General features: G+C 39.5%; 1 protein-coding gene and 1 pseudogene across 1 annotated transcript; one reads left to right on the top strand and one right to left on the bottom strand.

The window, feature by feature from the left end:
- The first annotated feature begins 1,482 nt into the window (after window positions 1-1,482).
- Window positions 1,483-6,105, top strand: LOC139713013 (mitochondrial nicotinamide adenine dinucleotide transporter SLC25A51-like). The gene is made up of 4 exons (XM_071624790.1): window positions 1,483-1,547; window positions 2,626-3,062; window positions 3,725-3,953; window positions 5,408-6,105. The coding sequence occupies exons 2-4, from the start codon at window positions 2,796-2,798 to the stop codon at window positions 5,929-5,931; spliced, it is 1,020 nt and encodes a 339-aa protein (XP_071480891.1). The 5' UTR covers window positions 1,483-1,547; window positions 2,626-2,795; the 3' UTR covers window positions 5,932-6,105.
- An 8,848-nt stretch (window positions 6,106-14,953) lies between these two features.
- LOC139713027 (uncharacterized) lies at window positions 14,954-17,564 on the bottom strand (annotated as a pseudogene).
- Window positions 17,565-20,398: the final 2,834 nt, after the last annotated feature.

Genomic DNA, 20,398 nt, shown 5'->3' with positions numbered 1-20,398 from the left:
ATGAATTTTGACCTCTTCCAGTGGTAGCCAAACAAAGAAATACATTAAAATAACACAGTCATTCAAAGTTGTGTGATACTGATGACTGCTATGTACAAAGGTCTATCTATACCACAACAACACAACAACATAATAAGAAAACAAATTATAGCCAAACAGAGTTGGGGGGGGGGGGGGTAGAGGAGAAGGGGGGGGGGGTAGGAAGGGGAAGGGGGGAGGGAGGAAGAGATCTGACACAATACAACAACATAAACCAGCAGAATTTGTATGGGATGAATACTTCCCATAGACTTGTGTGCATTGCATGCATCCTCTATAGGGCTCACACCCATAAATATTTCCCCATAGGGACGTGTGTTAAAAATCAAATTTCAAAAAATTCTGTAAAATAGCTGGGAGAAATGAGGTGTTTCAGCTTCACTAACCTGGATAAGTTAGATGTACCCTTTCATCCATCAAATTCTCTGGGTGGATAATTCAGTTCAAATTCTGTTCAGGGGTACGAAAAGCCAGACTACGAGTTCTTGTCACTCAAAAAGTCACCCATTTTCCGTGCACGTACCCAATGAAATATATTCCCCTCAAATTCCACCAGAAAAGCTTTCATCTTCTAACCAAAATGCAATTTGTAGAGGAATTCATACTCAATATCTACAGCTATTCAGTTTTTTGCCAAACTGCATCATTGATTTTTAATTAATTTTTTTCTTCATTTATTTTGGTATCTTTGGTACGAATTTGTGAAGGGGTTTCGGACATTCCATTGTATTTACGGGTGTGAGCCCTGTAACAACTTGCCCGTGTAACAACTAGACCCGGTCTCCCCTATGCAAATATTCCTCGAGACGAGAGGATCGAATATGTAAATGTTGCTCCCTGAGTCAGATCGGGGATGAATTTCATTATTTGTTTCAGTGTCCAATATTTGAAAATGATCGTAAACAAGCCATGAAGAATTTTTTTTTTTTTTTGGAAACGACCTAATGTATATAAAATGGATCTTTTATTTAACCACTCTACGCAAACAGTGATGTTGAAATTAGTAAAGTTTTGTAAGGTAATTGTAGATTATTTTGATAAACTTTGAAATGATTTTCTTGTGTGTGATTATGGGCACTTATACATTAACCCTGTTAGAGGGATGATTTTTTAGCTTACATGTATTGCAGGCGTGCCTGTTATAGAAAGTAGATACGGTACTAAGCTAGTAGTCTGATGTTACATGTACATATTCGTATTATTCATCTCTATTCCATGTACGTCTTCATTGCATGTTTAGTCTGCCATGTAGATTGTTATTCTTGCCAGTTTGTATCTTTACATGTATTCATTTTTACTCACATACCCCAGGAGGGTGATTGAGTTAATAAACTACAAACAAACCCGCACATACACACACACGTCGTATAAGAGCGTACAACCCTCTTTGCACGCTCTAGTCTTACCCGGTACCTTTGGTATTTTACCAAAGATTGGCATTTACGACAAGACAGTCTACACGGCCTTACAAGTAGCTAGCTGCAGTGAAAATTGGAACGAAGCGTACTGTAAGTCCTCACCAAAGAACGATATGTTACTCAGTTCATGTTGTGTATTCACCACAAAGGCGAACTAAGAAACCTACAGATTAAAAATCTTAAGCAAGTGTGGATAATTCAAAAAGAAATTACGTGCTCAAGACAAGTGCAGTGTGAAAAATACGCAAGAGTTGTTGTTAAGCCCCACATATAGGCATTTGTGTGTGGTTAAGCGTTAATGCGTCTGTAATATAGGTCGAATAATGAAGGTTCTAAACTTTTAAAGTTAGAGCTGTTTCATTATTTACATTAATTCACTCATGGCCCAAGGACATGTTTTAGGCCATGCCCATGTTGATCGCTCGCACTGTTCGGAACCTAGACTAGAGTCTATGCCTATGACATAGGCTGAGCTCTAAATTTAGTCTACAAATTGTAGGCCCCTAAATTAAATCTAGAGTGTAACGTAGAGTTCTAGCTAGCCAAGGCCTTGGGGGGCAAGGCTAGCTAGGGAGTAGGGTTCTTCTAGTTATTCTAAATGCTAAGCGTAACATAGAACAGTTATCTAGTGTGTGTAAAATAGCTGTGGCGATGCGATGCAAATTATTTTCTACATGGAGCGGCGGCAACATGTATCTATTCCATTGCATTGGCATCTTAGCATTACCATGGCATGTTGTCAGCATACCAAGAAAAAAAGAATAGCACTCTAAAGTGAAAATTTTAATCTGTCTATAGAAAATTGACTAGACTATACACAGTCCTGTCACAGTACACAAGGAAGTACGGCATCTACTGATCTATTGTAGTCGGGCTAATAGAAAATGTGCATTCTCTTTGGTAGAACAATTAAGCAAATTTGTAAAATTGTATACGTGAGCATACATTGTACACTCAATTTATTAAGCATGAGATTACGAGAATGATTTGTTGTTCATAGAATTCGACTTCAGTTCCCTGTCATTTCTTGGACAGCTAATAACAGTAATACTGTAAAGTCAGACTGCACTACGTATTTGCTGTGATTGGGTACATTCATAATTTGTTTTTGTTTTTGTTTTGGGGGGTTTTTTTGACTTGTTTTGTTTTGTTTTGTTTTGTTTTACAGGGCATACACATTTCATGGTTGGATTATATCTTCCCGTGGACACTAGCCAGTTTTACACAAATTACAGCTTTGCCTGTGCCAGTACGTCATCCTACCTGTTTGCTGACTGCGCCCGTGGACATCTTCCAGATGTCATTGTTTGCTGCTCCTGACAAATGTGACCGACCACAATGCCTTCTAAGGCAGAGAGAAAAGGCTTGGACTCTAGTGCTTGGGAGCAGCAAAACTTACCCACTCCATCATGCCTGTACTACAACATCTCAACCTTTGCGGCTGCCTCCACTTCTACCTCAGCTTCAGTTTCCATGGCAGCAGAGCTGTCCCATGATTCGGGACAGGTGACATCGTCTCTCGTTCACAAGCCTGACTGGGTTGAGTACATGTCAGGGGGAGGAGCAGCCCTCATGAACATTACAATTACCTTCCCCCTCAATAAGGTACATGTATATGAATTTCATGATGCTAGTCAAACCTGAACACTACCGTTTCATGTACAGATACATAAAAGTACAAATGTAAAGCCAGGGCTCCACACTCACCTATTTTTTCTTCTGGTCCCACCTGTCTGCGTCGGACCAGTAGATAATCCACTTTTTCCATTTTTTACTGGTCCATACCTAAAACTACAGGTCAGAAAAAAAGAAGAAAAAATAATGAATAAAGACTTGCGAGCTTATTTTGTTATTTTTTATTACTTACTATCAATCCCCAAAAGATCAGTAAGTCTGCCGCGATGATAATTGCTACATGCAGGCTGTGCATGTTTGGATGTGCAAAACATGTGCTGATGCTGGCATTTACAAGTTCCAACATAATGCGCAAAATTTTTCTACCTTAGTTACCTTGAACATTTTACATTCAATAAGGAATTCATCATATTCATCATCTTCTTTCTTTATACCAAGAATTTCACATCACCATTTTTATAGATGCAAGAGCATTAGCTGTTGTTATATTCCTGGTTAGTAAATGTGAACTTGCAGTTGAGTACACTTTGTATGACAAAGAGAAACTATTGGTGTAATGAAAATTTGTTGACGTACAATTTATATTTATACACCACAAAAATTCATGTATTCTTCACCTGTGTGAAATACAGGTGCTCTTCCGTCAACAACTTCATGGCATCCGTGCCAAGAAAGCGCTGCGCCAAATCAACAGGGAGGGGCTGAGGAACATCTACCGCGGCGTCTTGCCCCCGCTCCTGCAGAAGACCTGCTCTGTGGCGGTCATGTTTGGTGCTTACGAGCACTTCTCACGCATCTTCCGCAGCGAGTTCCCATCGCTCAGCCCCACCGCTGTCCTGTGCACTGCTGCACTGCTGTCAGGTATGAAAGTGCAGAGACTCCAACTCTCCCGCCGAAAGCCCATTTTTGCACAATCTCCCGTTCTCCCGCTTGAGATTTTATTTCTCCCGCCCTGGCTCTGTGTCTCCAGTTGGAAAGGATTTCTTACTTATTGCTATATGGTATGTTGAAAAATAAGCCTAAGATAGCAAGAGAGAGCATCTAGAACCCCAGACTGGACCCCGGCCGCAATGAATTTCGCGCTTCACACACATCAACTTGGAATCTCCCGTTTGCTAGGGGCTTCAGGCGGGAGAATCTCCAGATCAGAAGGTGCTCGGGGTTGGAGTCTCTGAAAGTGTCGAAGGACGAAATCCACAGACTCCAACCCCGAGCACCTTCTGATATGGAGATTCTCCCACCTGAAACCCGTAGCAAAGTGGAAACTCTAACTTGATGTGCACAGAGCACACATCATGAGCACGAAGTCCCTAGGGTACCAGGGTTCTATGCTCTCTCTTGCTATCTCAGGCTTATTTTTCAACATTATGATGGCACTATAAAGTAAGAGATCATTTCAAGTGGGAGAAAATACATCTTAAAGTGGGAGCCACAGAGCCAGGGCGGGAGAAATGAAATCTCAAGCAGGAGAACGGGAGATTTTGCAAAAATGGGCTTTCAGCGGGAGGTCTCTCATCAAAAGCGGGAGAGTTGGAGTCTCTGTGAAATCTGCCACATGATAAGTGCACAGGAGGGATACATTTGACCTCTACCTTCAGACATTGCGATTTACTTTATATACTTTTTGATATCATGTAACCATGAAAACTTCTCAGTTTTTAACTAAAACAACAAGAAAGAGGAAAAAAATACCGTGTAGCAAGAGAAGGAGTAAACTCGTGTTGAAATATCACATTTTCATTATTTGTGAAAAAGACTGCTCTGTTCATGTGTGATAAATGTATGGTGGGTGATGCAAGTGTACAATGCAATGATGCCTGGGATGTTCCATCGGGATGCAAAACAGTTGAAAAATGTGGATCTTTCGATTGTTCTGTATTGATATTATTTGAACACAAGCAGCAACTACTTGATTTCCAATATCATTTCACTGTAAATAAGAGTTTCTATCAAGTTCTGTTTAAGACACACTTTTAACAACTTAAAAATGTGTGATATACAATACTGTATGTGTATAGATTAATGAAGTGTTTTTGTGTGTTTGTGTGTGTGGGGGGGGGGGGGGTTCTTGCAGCCTTGAGAATTAAGTGAATTATTTCCCAACTTTTCTCACACAGGCCAGTGTTAACTGCTTGTTGTGTTGCTCTTTCTTGTCTGGCAATATGTATGACTTGTACAATAGGCCATTGATATCCTGCCACTTAACAAGTTTTGGCTGACCCATTGTCTCAGGTAAAAGGGAATGATACCCTGATAGTACAAGTGTCTTTGTGAATGGTCAAATGAGAAATATTCATCCAACTTTTGTTTCACAGGATCTTGCGAAGCCCTTCTTGCTCCATTTGAGCGCGTTCAGACTCTGCTGCAGGACCACAGACACTCTGGAACATTCAAGAACACGCCCCACGCTCTGCGGACTGTCTACTCTTACAGTATCAGAGAGTGCTACCGTGGTCTGACGGCCATTCTCCTCCGTAACGGGCCCAGCAATATCGTGTTCTTCAGCCTCCGCGGGAGGCTTCGTGAAGCGCTCCCCGAGCCCACCAGCGACGCTGGAGCGGTCGTGAATGACTTCATCAGTGGGGCCATCCTGGGGGCCATGCTGAGCACAGCGTGGTTTCCCGTCAACGTCGTCAAGACCCGCATGCAGTCCAGGGTAGGTGGGAAGTTCTACTCCTTCGTCCACACCTTCCGGGAAATATATGTTGAGCGCGGCTGTCGCTGGCGTGCCATGTTCTATGGCGTCCACCTCAACTTCACCCGAGCCCTAATATCATGGGGCATCATCAATGCATCATATGAAATGCTGAAATCGTTTTGCATAAGCATGAAATCGTGAAATCTTAATTTTAATTTGTTTCTTCCTTGATGTGATAGTGTGTTTGTATCACATTTCATTTTTACTTTTTAGGTACTGGATGAATACATAGAAAACTCTGTCTATGGTTTGTGTACCATTAAGCAGCTGTTATTTTTAGCTTAATTTCTTTGATGGTTGACGCTGGTAATGATCTTTGCAAATGACCTTTTTCCAGTGGTGTTGTGAAGAGTACAAATATCTATGATAATGAATTTTGATGAACAAGCTGCATTTTTCGATTTGTTACGTTTGGTCTTACATATGACTTATAGCAGGGTAAACTCACCGCATGCCAAACAATAACAAAGATTGTCACGAGGTATGTCATGAATTACTTTAGAAGAGTAAATCTGTTTCAGAAAAGAGTTATTATGTAATGCTGTTGTGGCTGCATGAATACTGTAAAAGTGGAAATTTTCGCGGTGTTGAAATTTTTGCGCATCCAGAAACTAGCGCGAAAATAAAAGCATGCGAATATTTTGGCTTTTCATATGTTCCTGTGCGTGATGTCTTGATTCCGCGGAATTAAAAACATGCTAAACTCCTCTTACCTGGCCAAGCGCGAAAAATTAGTCGCGCGAAAATATTCACTTTTACAGCAGTATGCCCGCATGCTTTCTGAATAGTGGCATTGTATTTCAGCAGAACATCATCCTCGTGCCAAAACCAGAAGAGCTCCAAGAAGTGCGTTCATGCATACGAAATTAGACAATCATTCTTGTTTGACCATCATGTGATTGTTGTGTTGGGGCGGATTGTGGGCATTAGAGCATTTGATGATGAACAATGGGATACATAGAGTGTGTCCAAATTTTAATTGAGTTTTCTGGGATCACTGTGTTCTTCCTGTACTCATGCTTGCTGAGACGTACCGCAGATGCATGCAGTATATTGTGTATTCCAATAGGTGGACACATCATATTTAAATCATTGTTGGTGTACTCTCTAGTCTTGGTCCTGTGTCTGGTAAACAGTGCCACTGTATCATTGCTGCATGTACAATAGTATACTTAACACTGGTCATTTTTCAGCTCACAATGCGCCAAATTCTTTCTCGGAGTGAAAGGTAGCCCTGAAGATTGAGTTGGTCCTTTTCAGGGCCACGTCTCACTCCAAGAAAGAGTTTGGTGCATTGTGACCCCCTCCCCCCACCCCAAAAAAAAAAAAAAAAAAATGTAAAAATGTAAAAATCACAAAGGTTATGCCTTACTCCAGAGAAAAATTTCAAGAATACTTGCATACCTTATATGGTGTATGTATACAGTCTGCATTCTACAAAAGAAGGAAGAAAAAACAGGAAAGAAAATCAGAAGTAGAGCTATACTGAGAATTCAAGTGTAAGGCCTTGGAGAGAGTTTCAAGTATGCATTTGTTTAATACCAAGTCAAATTGATAACAAAGTATGTGTTATATCTTAGTGAATATATAATTCTTTATGGTAAGGTACATGTATGAGAAAGAGGGGCATACTGGGTTTAAAGGGTATTAGGGATTGAATTTGAAGTGTAGTATTCGTCAATCTTAATGGATTTTTTACGGTATGTTTGTTTATTAGCTTGCAATTACAGTTTTTTTATTCATGTTATTGTGGATATCAATATCATTGGTATCGTGTATTAAATGTATGTCACCAGCATGTACTTTTGTAAGTCCCACTGCCTGTAGTGTACAGTAAGTTGAATATGGATGCATAAAGAGCCTAAACAATGAGATTCTAGTAAAAAGTTGGAGCTACCTTTTTATTAGGACTACTTTGTTTGTTTTACTTTCTTTTTTGGATATCAGCCATTTCAAAACCACATTTCACCAGATAAACTTTGAATTCCTCATAAAGTTGTATGCTCTTTCATAATTTCAAAAGGGGTGTCTAATTATCTCACAAATAGTTAAAATCTGAAACCCCCATCTCAACCAAAATTGTACCATCCATTTAACCCGTTGAGGATGGACTGATTTTGCTATACTGCGCATTTCCCATAAACACCTGCCCGAGTATTCTTGTGACTCGCCCTCAATGGATTAAGGACTGCTTCCATTTAAATATCATTTATATATGAAAGATTTTGTTTTCAGTAATGGCAGGGTACAACAACAACAACAACAACAACAACAAGAAAAATTGTCCTGACCATGTGGTCTAAAGGCCACCAGCTTAGTATGAGTACATGGAATATATGTGAAATACTGCTTGCTCAGGAGCAGGGATCTTATAATGAGTATCATATATCAGTACTTTTCTGACATTATAATATAGAGAAGTTGTGTTCTCACCGTGGAAGTGTAAATTTGTGAAAATCTGAACCATTTATCTTGGCATTATGTCCACTCTTGTCGTGAAGTTTTTTTTGTTTTGTTTTTTTTGTTTTTTGTTTGTTGGGGATGGTATCTTTCGTCATTTCCAAGTGTCACATTTGCGAAGTCTTTTGCTTGAGGGTCTGTTACGACATGAAGTGTTACTTGAAAGATACCTTGCCATCTGTATTCCTGTAGCTCATGAAGATATGGGGTCATCCCAAGGGACCGGCACCCACAAGTCATACAGCCCTCAAGTTCGACATTAAAAAAAAAAGGTCCACGAGTCATACAGCCCAGGAGTTTTGACACTTGGAATATTGTAAGGCCCATGAATTCAACACTAGGTAAAAACGCCCCAAGAGGTCGAGAGTACAACACAGGGCTTAATGTGTCAGTCTCGCGGGCCTTTTTTGCTTAGTATCAAACTCACGAGCTGTATAACTTGTCGACTGTATGACTCATGGGTTGTATGACACGTGAGTGTCATTTCACATTGAGTTTTACTTGCCTTAAAAACTGGCTGACCCAAGCATATGGGGTGTATTTTTCAAACAGTGGAGTGTACATTGCATTACATTATTCTTGATTTCTGTCCTAGAAATTGTCATGGTCTGTCAACATGCAAATTGATCAATGGGACATCAGTTGTGAAGAGCCAGTGTGAAAGTGTCTTTTGTGATCTATAAAAGTATTTGAGTAATCATTACTTTCCAAATGTATCAGGGGCCTCAAACTAAAATGATTTCTGCTATTTGATTGTTAATGCAGAATGATTTCATTTTCATGATTGAAATTTTTTTTTTCTTTTGGTATTTATCAGGTAGGGTATCTCTTTCCTTTGAGTAAGTAGGAAGTGCCTTATGCATTCAAAGAGCAACCCGACTGCAGAGAGTAGAGAGTATACAAAAATGAATGAATAAAACAAACAAACAAACAAACAAACAAAACAAAACATAGCTTTTATCTCTGAAGAAGTGTTTATAGTTTTGAGCCAAAAAGTTTGCATAGCATTCAATAACATGATCTCCATCAGATACAGTGCGCTCCCATTTAATAAAGACCACGGTTATAACGAAATCTTGGATGGATGAAGGAGAATTCAGGGCCTAAAATTATCATGTAGATATTTTTGTACACTTTATTTGCTCAGATACTAAAATAACGAAATTTTGATATAATGCAAGAAAACTGCTGGTCCTGAAGACTTCATTATAATGGGAATTGTTTGTAATATGTTGGTAGATTACTTGAGGAGTTGTAAAACAGTGTTACTGTCACAATGATTATGTACATGTGTATAGTCTTCTTTACCAGGAGTAACCCCTCCAGCATAAAAAAAAACCAGAACTTTCCAGACAATTTGAAAGGAAACCTTACCAATACTGTCCAATTGCAGGAAACAGTTGCACCCGGGTAACCAGTAGACATCAGAATGAGACATTGTTGAAAAAAAAAAAAAAAGAAGAAAATATAAAATGCATATTTCCAGGGGATTGATTCACAAAGAATTGAAGTCGATCTTAAAAATGCTGATAAACTTAAACTTATGGTAGGCTTTGCATTTCTTCAGTGGTATTTGAGCTCCCTACTTAAAGTGAAAATTTTGCAAGACCTATTCATGCTGCCATCGATATATAAAATGAAATAAACAACAATGGATTTTTTCTTTAAACTTTGATAGCACTTTGGAGTGGATTCTGAAAGGCTGGTCAAATTGAATAGGGAAATCAGTGGCATACCATTTTATATCCAAGCTCATCTTGACCATTAAGATCAGCTTAAATTCTTTGAGAAACATCCCCTGGAAGTACTGAAAAACTGAATATCCAGTTTTTTAATCCAGAGCTATATCTGCAGTCCCATAATTTTCTCACAAAGCTTTCCATACACTATACAACTTCTGACCCCACGGCTCTGACTGCATTTTAGAGCCGCCGATCTATGCGCTATGATATAGCATAGAAATCAGTGTTTGATGCCTCTAAAAGAGATCACCAAGATTATCTGTATATGGTTTCATACCTTTACACCTTCTGCATGTGCATGCAACCCCTTGCCAGTAAAACAAGACATTTATGTCATCAGTTTCCGTGTACACTGATTGACCCATCTTCTTGTGGCCGTGTGACCTCCGATGACATCTTATCCAATCACTTGTCAATGTTAGTCCAGTATAGGGAGCATCTCAGTGTTTTTATGTTCTTTAAATTTGTTTTGTCAATTTCCATTTATACTGTATTCAATATTCATGTTGCATTGGATATTAGGAATGATTAGTTATAATCTGCCATGAAAAATGAAATTTATGATTATGCTCATTACATATTCTCAATGTTCCTTATTTCCCACCTCAGAGCCATGAACAAAACATAGAAAAGGGACAGAATTCAAAGAACCTGTTTCTGAACATAGATATGTGGCAAAATGGTCTAGTTTGAATAAAATTTGGCACATGTACTATTCTAATGCCATATTCAGTCTACAAATGAAGAGAAAAACTAGAGAAGAATGGCTAATTGGTACAGATATGCTTTTGAAAGTTACTGCCTTTAATGCACATGTATTTACATGTGTGAACTTTATATTAATGCATTGTGTAGATATTCCCCCCAGACCGCAATATTTGTGACGAGAGAGTCACTTTTTGAATGAGGCACTAAAGAAGGCTATCTTCCGTAATTAGAGTGTCTTCATGGGTAGGAAGATTGTGTAATACAGGTTTATACACATCAGCCTGAAAGAAGTTTTGCTGTTGGAGTTATTTGGTTGTTAGTTTGGTTTTTTTTTCTACAGTTGTTTCTTATTCGGTGGGGACAAATTTTATTCATCTTGTGCATGCTTACTTATTACGTGGTCACCCACCTCAAATGTGTATTTTTATTTTTAGCAGAAGTCTGCCCATGAGCTTTGATGATTGTCTTTTGTGAAGACAGGTGCAAGAATATTGTATGTATAAAATGTCAGCTTGAAGATACTGTTATGAACCAGTGGTAAGTAATATACCACATGATATTTCAGTTTTCTGTGATGATAGAAAGCTATAGATAGAAAAGGAGCACAAAGAAACTATAAAGGGCTTTCTGACTCTGTTGCTGAAGTAGATCCTGCAAGCACAGTTTTGTTGCTACGAAAGTTGTTTGAGGGGTATGTATATAAGGGTAAAGACGCAAGTCTCGCAGAGTACTAGATGCCTGCTTTACATATTTGTCTCCCCCGTATACCTGCCCTTGCGGTACCGTACCATGTGCTCGTTTGATTGGGTCATTAGTAGTGCATCCCAGGTCCATCATTACTTCTGTTGACTACCCACATGCTGCTTTGAGTTTCTCACAACAGACAGCTGAACATTATTAAGTATATATTCATATGCGCACAATGTCAATGTTAATCAACTTGCTGATCAACATGCTGGCGGGCTATTGTTTTTTTAGGGATTGCGGCATGCATGCGTCAAAATCTATAAGAGGTGTTTTTTTTTGCGTGTGTGGGTTTCTTCCTTCTTTTTTTTTTAATGTTAAAGATATGTGCTCAAGGGAGAGTCATACGTGTGTAAAAGAGTCGAGGATTTATTCACCTTACAATATGCATGTACTCACAAACATGTCATGAACTTACGTAAGGATATTGTTTGATATTCCCAGCTACAAAAAGTACATCTCTTTGCATTCTTTCGGGTTTAGTGCAATTGTGACAAAACAGAAACTTCTCTTATTTTTTTTTCTTTTACACATTGAAACAAAATGTTTTATACATCTGCTCTTAATATTGGTGTCTCTGAAATTGCACCTGTTCGGCATCAACCACCATGAAAGTGATCACCAAAAAGAAAGAAATTACACCAGTCTTTTTTTCCTTTTCCTCCTCCACCTTTTTCTCTTTAATCCTGTAAATGAATGCAATGCCGTAAAAAGCATTTAGCTATATTATAAGTTTAAAGTGGCACTACTGTGTATAGAAAAGCATCCAGCCATCATTCAGCAATGCTTTCAAACTTTTACGAAGAGCATATCAAGAGTACTAAGGAAAGGAAGAGTTGTCGGTGTTATTGAAATGTTTGTTGTTGGCTTTGCAACGCTATCTTCAGAGAGAGAGAGAGAAAAAAAAGCATAAGAAATGAACTACTGACATGTTGATATGAAACCAGCAGCAGTGATGCATATTCAGTGATAAGAGTTAAACTGAAAGACTATAAGCGCTTGGTATATAGTGTGGCGCGGAAAAGGTTGCGCCGTTATTAAAAAAAAAAGTCGCACGTATTGCTCAGCCCTCCCCTCTATTGTAAATTTTCTTGAACCTCAGGTGTATATTAAGTTCTTTGTGGAGATATGTATTGGATTATGTCTTGAGATGTGGGGTACTTCGAAGCATGAAACAAAATGTATCAGCTATTAGTGAATTGTCAGTTCCTTCATGTGAAATGTCCTTTTATTGTGAGAAGGGAAAGTAGACGGACTATATACTACGATTTGCATGCAAGAAGGACATGCAACACTACTAATGGCAATTAAAGAGGTATGTATGTGTACTTCAGTGAAAATGCAGTTGTTGTCGTGCTCTGTTTTCGCTCATAGTCAAGAAGTGGTGTGATTAGATAAAATTGAGATTATGAATTTCTTGTTTGTATATATATGTGTGTGTGTATATATATATATATATATATATGTATATATGTATATATGTATATATATATATATATATATATATATATATATATGTATGTATATATATATATATATATATATATATATATATATATATATATTGTGAGATATGAGAAAGGAAGGAGAAATCGGTGTGTAGCTTTGACATCATTCCTCTCACTGTTCATCCTTTTCGGAAAAGTGGAAGAGTTGAAATATATATATAATATCTATATATATATTGTATCCCTATATTATACATAATTATTTACGGACTGTATATATATTTATGAATTATGATGTTATATGTGTGTGTGTAGTTGTATGCATGCATATCTACAGCTGTATATTAAATGATTATGTTGCTTCTTAACACATATACTACAGTCAATCAATCTGGTTTTATAAGGAAAGAAGGGAGGACAATCGGCAATGAGTGGGGCCTATATACCTTACCTATATATATATATATATATATATATATATATGTAATATAATATATATGTGAAGTGTTATTGCAAAATGAGCTAAGCACCATTTTTAAACATATTTCAAAGTAAGTCCATCATCAGATAGAGCAAATTAAACCTTTCCAGTAATACTGCACTTGTGACATTACAAGGAATTTTCTAGAAGTCACGATTAAGGATATCCTGTATTTTCTTATTATCTTCTTTGTTTTTAGCAGCTTTAATCTCAAATATCTCAACAAAAATGGATTTAGCTCGTTTTGCGAAAAAACCCTGATATATATATATATATATATATATATATATATACATGTATATATAAATTGCAATACTAATCATGCTTTTTCACCACCCCCCCCCCCCAAAAAAAAAAATGCTGCACTTCAGATGATTATTAATCACTCGTGATACATTACTGTTTTATTTTTCTCTCTCTTTCTCATCTGCAAACATCGTAGGCAAAGCGTATTTCATAACGTGTGCTTGGGATGGTTATTGGAGCCGCGTTTTGTGGCTCAGTGAATCAAACTGTGGATCAATTCTCTATTGCGAGATTATTGTCTTACGAAGCACTTTTATATCCCATTATATACCTTGTCCTTTAATGGGATGTAAAGCCGTTGATGCCGTCGTAGTTTCCGTTATGGGGAGCTTTAGAATTGCGATGTGGACGTTCAAGATGACGATTGCATTGACAGTTCTCCTCTCTCCCTGCGTCGTGTTGCAAAGTAGCTTTAGATTACGCGAGGACGCAACCTTGTAATAAGTAAAATGTCACCCCTATAGATGATCACTGCATTAAGTAGCTCTCTGCGTCGTGAATGTCGAGCGGACGTAAAAATGGCCCAGAACGCATGGTGAAAACTCAGACGACGCGAGCTATTTTTGAATCAATTCTTATAAGCAATTTTATGCATGTGCAGAACAGATTTTTTTTTCCTCTGAACGTCCGTGTCGCAAAAATCTAAAGCTCCCTATAAAATGACGACGTCATGTCCGTCCAAAAAAGAACTGAATACTATTCTCTTGAAACCCTTCACAGTGACCATCTAGACTCCATGTGACTAGGCCTACTTACTAGGCCCCCTACCCACCCGCTTCCCGCCACCCCCCCCCCCCCCCAAAAAAAACACCTTCAATCTCATATACTGTATACAGTACTCTGTACAAACATGAACACAAATTCAGATAATATCCAATCAAATCAAACGATACGCACTCCAACAGACAATCCCATGCATATTTTTCTTTTGTTCTTTGTGACGTTAGGAAACTTTCTGGTATATATTCATTCATCATTTTTCCCAGGCCTCCATCGAAGTCAAGGATTGTTAGGCCGCTGGCTTCACACTTTCACAAAATTTACACAATACCTATGCCTATGGTTGGGTCCCACCTATATTATCAGGGCCACTTTGTTATACTTTGTTTTTTGGATATCTTTAAAATCCAATTTCGTCAAATAAAATTTGAATTTCTCCTGGAGGTGTTTGCTCTTTCATATTTCATATAAGTGGTTTCTAGTAATTTTGCAAAAAGTTAAAACCTGAATCCCCATCTCAGCTATATATACCAGCCCTTAAAGACAGACAGTTGCTATAATACGTCAGCTGTGATTCTGTGCTCATACATTTTTTGATAGTAAGGCATAGAGACGTTCACGCACTCTTTGACGTCTGAAGTCAGCTCGTCATGAGACGGACATGGGGTAGGTGCCCTGAAATACGACGTATGGAATGCCGTGTGGCAATAAATACGGATAAACTCGAAGTCATTCGGAGGGGTGAATGCCGACACCCAGCGATCAGTCGTAGCAGGGCTGGCGTCCCAGTAAAGGCGGTCGTCGGTGAAAGGAATATCCAAGCGCCGGCAGAATTTCGGCAAGATAGCGGCCGCGTCGGCGAGCAGATCGTCGCTGTCTATGACAACGGGATTCGGCTCATAGTTCTCCCTGACGTGAACCCATAGGTCGTACAACTCCTTGTAGAAGAGCCCCGGAGGATTATACACAGCTGGTATGTCTTTGATCATGTGGAAACTATCTGCGATTTCCGTGTTACTGTCTTGAGCAGCGCCCTCTAGCGACTGGCGGAGCCCGTACATCACCTTTCTCCAGGACGAGAAACTTTGGCTGGGTGCCGCAGAAGGAAGGCGAAACGGAACTTCGAAGTCTTGTCGGGAAGAAACTTGTAGCGGCCGTCGATGGAGTGGGCAACGTCCTTCAGCAACACCAATTTGTTCTTTGCATCAGGATGTTGTAGGAGTCTTTGGATGTGCGGAAACCTGAGAGAAAATGATTTGTACATCACATGTTATACATTAGTTTTCATGTAGGCCCATGTAAATTTAATATTTAGAAATTATATAATTATGTTTGAACCACCGTACTTCTCGATATTAGACAGCGTTGCCAATGCTATGACTTGGATATTGTACCTTCACCTCACGTAATATTTCGTATAGTGTTGGACATTAAGTGAGCATTAAAGTAATAACAGCGGCACAGTACAATTACCGAATATCAAAGCTATAAGAGAAATTACAGCGATACATTTACTTATAGGAAGTGTGGGCTTAACAATAATCGTTTTGGTAGAATCAAATGCTATCAATAGTGATACACGTAGATGTTTTGAGAAGTTTTTGAGAAAATGACTGCAGTAGTCGTTTAAAACTCTTGATTTTGAGAAGTATGAGTAAAAGTGGACTAAAAGGTCGGAAAACAAAAGTTCCTCCATTGCTGCTTGTCATCAACAAGTTAAAATTGACCCTATTCGAACTTTTAAAAAGAAAATTTAAAGCTAGAGAGACACGTAGTACTTCCAATGACAATGACACAAATTCACCCAGGAGAGTTCGCAAATCCAGTGCGTGACGTCAGGCGAAATGTGCGGCTTTCCTAACGCATTGGGCGTATTCAGGCTCTACCAAGACGTCACCTTTCTTTGCATCTTTTAGAATCGCAGAAGTGACAGAACGTTACCTCATTGCATTCTTTGAGTTCTGAGCTTTCCAATGATATCTAGTTGCCATATTTGAGCCTTCGCTTTGAATTACTGCTTTAAGGGCAACAATTATCAATCACGGCAAACTTGCACCTGTACAATTATCAATCACGGCAAACTTGCACCTGTACCATGTATACAGTTGTAATTCACTGCCTTCAGTGGCTACACTTCTCTCCAAGTGTGACCCGTTGTGGGTAAAAACACCTTGTCCAAGTATGAACGCAACCAGCTGGGCAGGTTCCGAACCCAAGACCTTCTATTTACAACACTATTACCTTCGTCACTACATCACGGTACGCAATTTATGCAGACTGATCCGCCGCTCCTCCACAAAGTCGTTGTTTGTTTTGTTCTTATTTATGTCTCTCTTTATTTCTCCAGTTACAGCAACAAGTAAATAGGCCTACAAAAAAAATGAAACAGATTAAGATTGGTAAAGTAATGGTTGAATCCCTATCAACGCATGTCCGTAACAGCATAGCATGTTAGAAAGTAGCGGCGTTGAATTCCACATTCACACTCGAACGAGGGAGAAACAGTACAAGAGATCGCCCTCATGTAAGCGGATGTGTATTAAGTGTCCAAAAGAGCTGAAGTAGGCCTACGAGGGGCTAGGATTGTTGCAGGAGATACTAACCACAAGAAAATTCAACGACTTGGTGTAAAGTAGACGATGAAAACTGCAGAGAGTTAGTAGGACCAACAGGGATGAGGAGAGGGAGGGGCAACCATTGACCCTTAAACCCCCATCGGCCTGCCGCCGCCCCCCCCCCCCCCTCACATATACACACTAAAAAGTTTACCAAATGAACATGTATCATAATAGTCTTCTAAGGTATAGCAAGAAAGAAAACATTGAGAAAATAATCTCACTTAAACATATCGAAATCAACTCTGGTGCCGGGACATTTCTCTCCACTGATTAGCTCCGCCACCTTGGACCACGTCTCCTGGTCAACGTGATCGTAGTAATCCGTCGACAACGATGAGAGATCGACGCTGATTCCCAGAGATCGAAGTTGGGCCAGGGCTTCGTAGCAGAAGTAGTACGGCTCGAAGAAGACCTGCGAGTCCGGTACGAAGCTCAAGCACTTGGTGAAAACCGAGGAGGTCGATCGGGGGAGGCACCACAACATGACGCGCGATTGCTGTGGGATATCGCCCGTCGCTCCTGTCGGCTCAGACGTCGAATCGGCCATGATTTCGTTGCGTTTTATCCAGCGGTGTAGACTTGTGAACTGCTAAATGGAACTCTCAGTCTTCACTATGGGGGTGGTGCGACAGAGCATAAATGCTATGAATCTGAATTACGACAAGGTTAGCCATTGTCAGACTTTCACGGATGACATGGCAATGACAATTCGATAACTTCACCAAAGCGTGGCAATAGTAGTATTATGATAGTATGATGATAACTACGCTGCTAAAAAGCAGAGCATTGATGCCTCAAAAGATCTCGTCTTGAGTAGTTGCTTCCAAGAGTTCACAGTGAAGTTGTAGCTCAGAGTTTAAGCTTTGCCTTCAGAATGTCGTTGTACCTCTTTAGGGATCTTAATTCCCTGACCGTACGTGGCTCCCCTGTTTCCATTCTTTCGACTATCAGTAGCAGTAGCATCTTTGAAACCCTTACGTCGTCTTGGGTGCGTGTCACGAGGTTGACACCCATACAGTTCAAGAGTCATACAGCCCATGAGTCATACATCCCACGAGTCATACAGCCCACGAGTCATACATCCCACGAGTCATACAGCCCACGAGTCATACAGCCCATGAGCTCGACATTAGGCAAATAAAGTCCATGAGCCCGACACGAGGCAAACATGAAGGCCCACGAGGTCGCCACTCACACATCACGAGGCGTAATGTACGCAGTGTAGGGCTCACGGGCCTTTATTGCCTGCGTGGTGTCGATACTCTCCTTGCAAAGGAATATCCGTCACAGCATTCTATAACATCACACCAGTATTGGTACTCATTTTTAAGAAGAAAAGTTGTCCCGAATAGGCATATTCCTCACACGATTCTTCCGTATTGGGTTATGTCCGTCAGTTGTAACGATCACAGCAAAACACTGAAATAATTATGATTATTTAGATATTATGCCTAATGCTTTGAATATCATGAAAAAAATGACTTAAAAGTAAATGAAATGATGGAAATCATCAATACATTATAGCTCAACAGTTATCATGACTGGCGCATCCACAAACAGATTATGTAAGATTAATGGGGGTCATCCCGGCCACATATACCGAAGCCCACGAGTCATATAGCCCACGAGTTCGACATTGAAAACAGGTCCATGAGTCATACAGCTTACGAGTCATACAGCCCATGAGTTCGACACTAGGCAAATAAAGCCCATGAGTTCGACACTAGGTAAAAACAGCCCACGAGTTCGACAGATACAACACGGGGCTTAATGTGTCGGTCTCGTGGGCCTTTTAGCTTATACCGGGTGTCCCCAAAAAAGCGGAACGGTGGATTTTCAGTACCTTCCGTTCTAAAAGTGATATATTTTTTGACATCATTAGAAAGAACATCTTCCGCAGAAGACCATGATACCAAAATCATTAAATTTGGTTCAGTACTTTTTGTTCTACGCCAATTTCTATAAATGCAGTCATTTTAAATTTTTTGCGACTTATGAGATAATAATTTGGGTGCGACACGCGTTCCATACGGTGAATTGTGTAAGCTCGTTGATCCATGTCAACAAAAGATAACGCTTTCATATTGGGAGCGCACACACACACACACACACACACACTGTTTTTTCCTGGCCTGTGCCCAATGTGGAAGCTGTATCTTTTGTTGACATGCATCACCGAGCTTACACAATATTCACCGTATGGATCGCGTGTCGCACTCAAATTATTATCTCATAAGTCGCAAAAATCCGGCGAAATTTGACAATGACTGCATTTTCAGAAATTGGCGTAGAATAAAAAGTACTGAACCAAATTTAATGATTTTGATATCATAGTCTTCAGCGGAAGATGCTCTTTCTAATGATATCAAAGGATATATAACTTTTAGACCGCAAGGTACTGAAAATCCACCGTTCCGCTTTTTTTGGGACACCCGGTATAGTGTCGAGCTAATGGGCTGTATGACTCGTGCGCTCTATAACTCATTTGCTGTATGACTTGTGAGCTTTGTGACTCGTTGGCTGTATGACTCGTGGGTGTAGGTCTCGTGACGTGCACCCGATTAATCTATCAACTCTTTAAAACAGTTTCACTGTCACGATTATGTTGTGCTGATGGCATTGATATTATAACATGATGATAAATGCGAAGGTTGATGATGATGATGATGAAGTCTTGTATAGCGCCGGTATCCGCCAAGTCAGGCGCTCATGGCGCTTGCTCCAAAATAGATACATAATTCAGCTTAAATTTCATGGGTGCACCGCTGACGTTTTCTCTCCTTAATTGTGCGATCATTTCCATTTAACCAAGGTATGGGCGGACGTTATAGCTTCACTTTTATCACGCATACGAACAAACGAAGAAAGCAAGCAAACAAATAAACAAAAAACAAGAAGGTGTACAATGCCTGGATGACGTCCAAAAGGAACTCACATTCTATAACGTACGAGTTCCAGACAGAAACAACCACCATTCCAAAAAAAAAATTGAAAGCTCTTCAATCTGGTAGAAAAAACAAAGACAAAACAAAACATAAAGACAAGTCCTAAATTTGTCCATTCATAGCAAATTTCCGTCAAAAGCGCATGCGTCAAAACGTGCGTACTTTACATTACAAATGATATTCAATATATATATTATGGCATATATACTATACTCTTGTTTGAAAATGACTACTAGTATAATATTTGTTGAGCGAAATGTCACGGCATGAGTGCACTATTCATGATAATTCGGTTGAATAGCAGTACTTCACTTTAAGCCCAAGATGACTTCTCCCATGCAGATAATGCTATGTTGATACAGACCAGTTATGCGTGTCCAAAAGGAACTCACATTCAATAACGTTCGAGTCCCAGTCAGAAAAATACAAAACGCCA

This window comes from Diadema antillarum, unplaced genomic scaffold (genome assembly GCF_040938485.1).
Source record: "Diadema antillarum isolate AM-2024a unplaced genomic scaffold, OU_Dant_1.0 seq00001894_RagTag, whole genome shotgun sequence".
Taxonomy (NCBI): domain Eukaryota; kingdom Metazoa; phylum Echinodermata; class Echinoidea; order Diadematoida; family Diadematidae; genus Diadema; species Diadema antillarum.
This window is presented reverse-complemented; position numbering and strand designations above follow the sequence as displayed.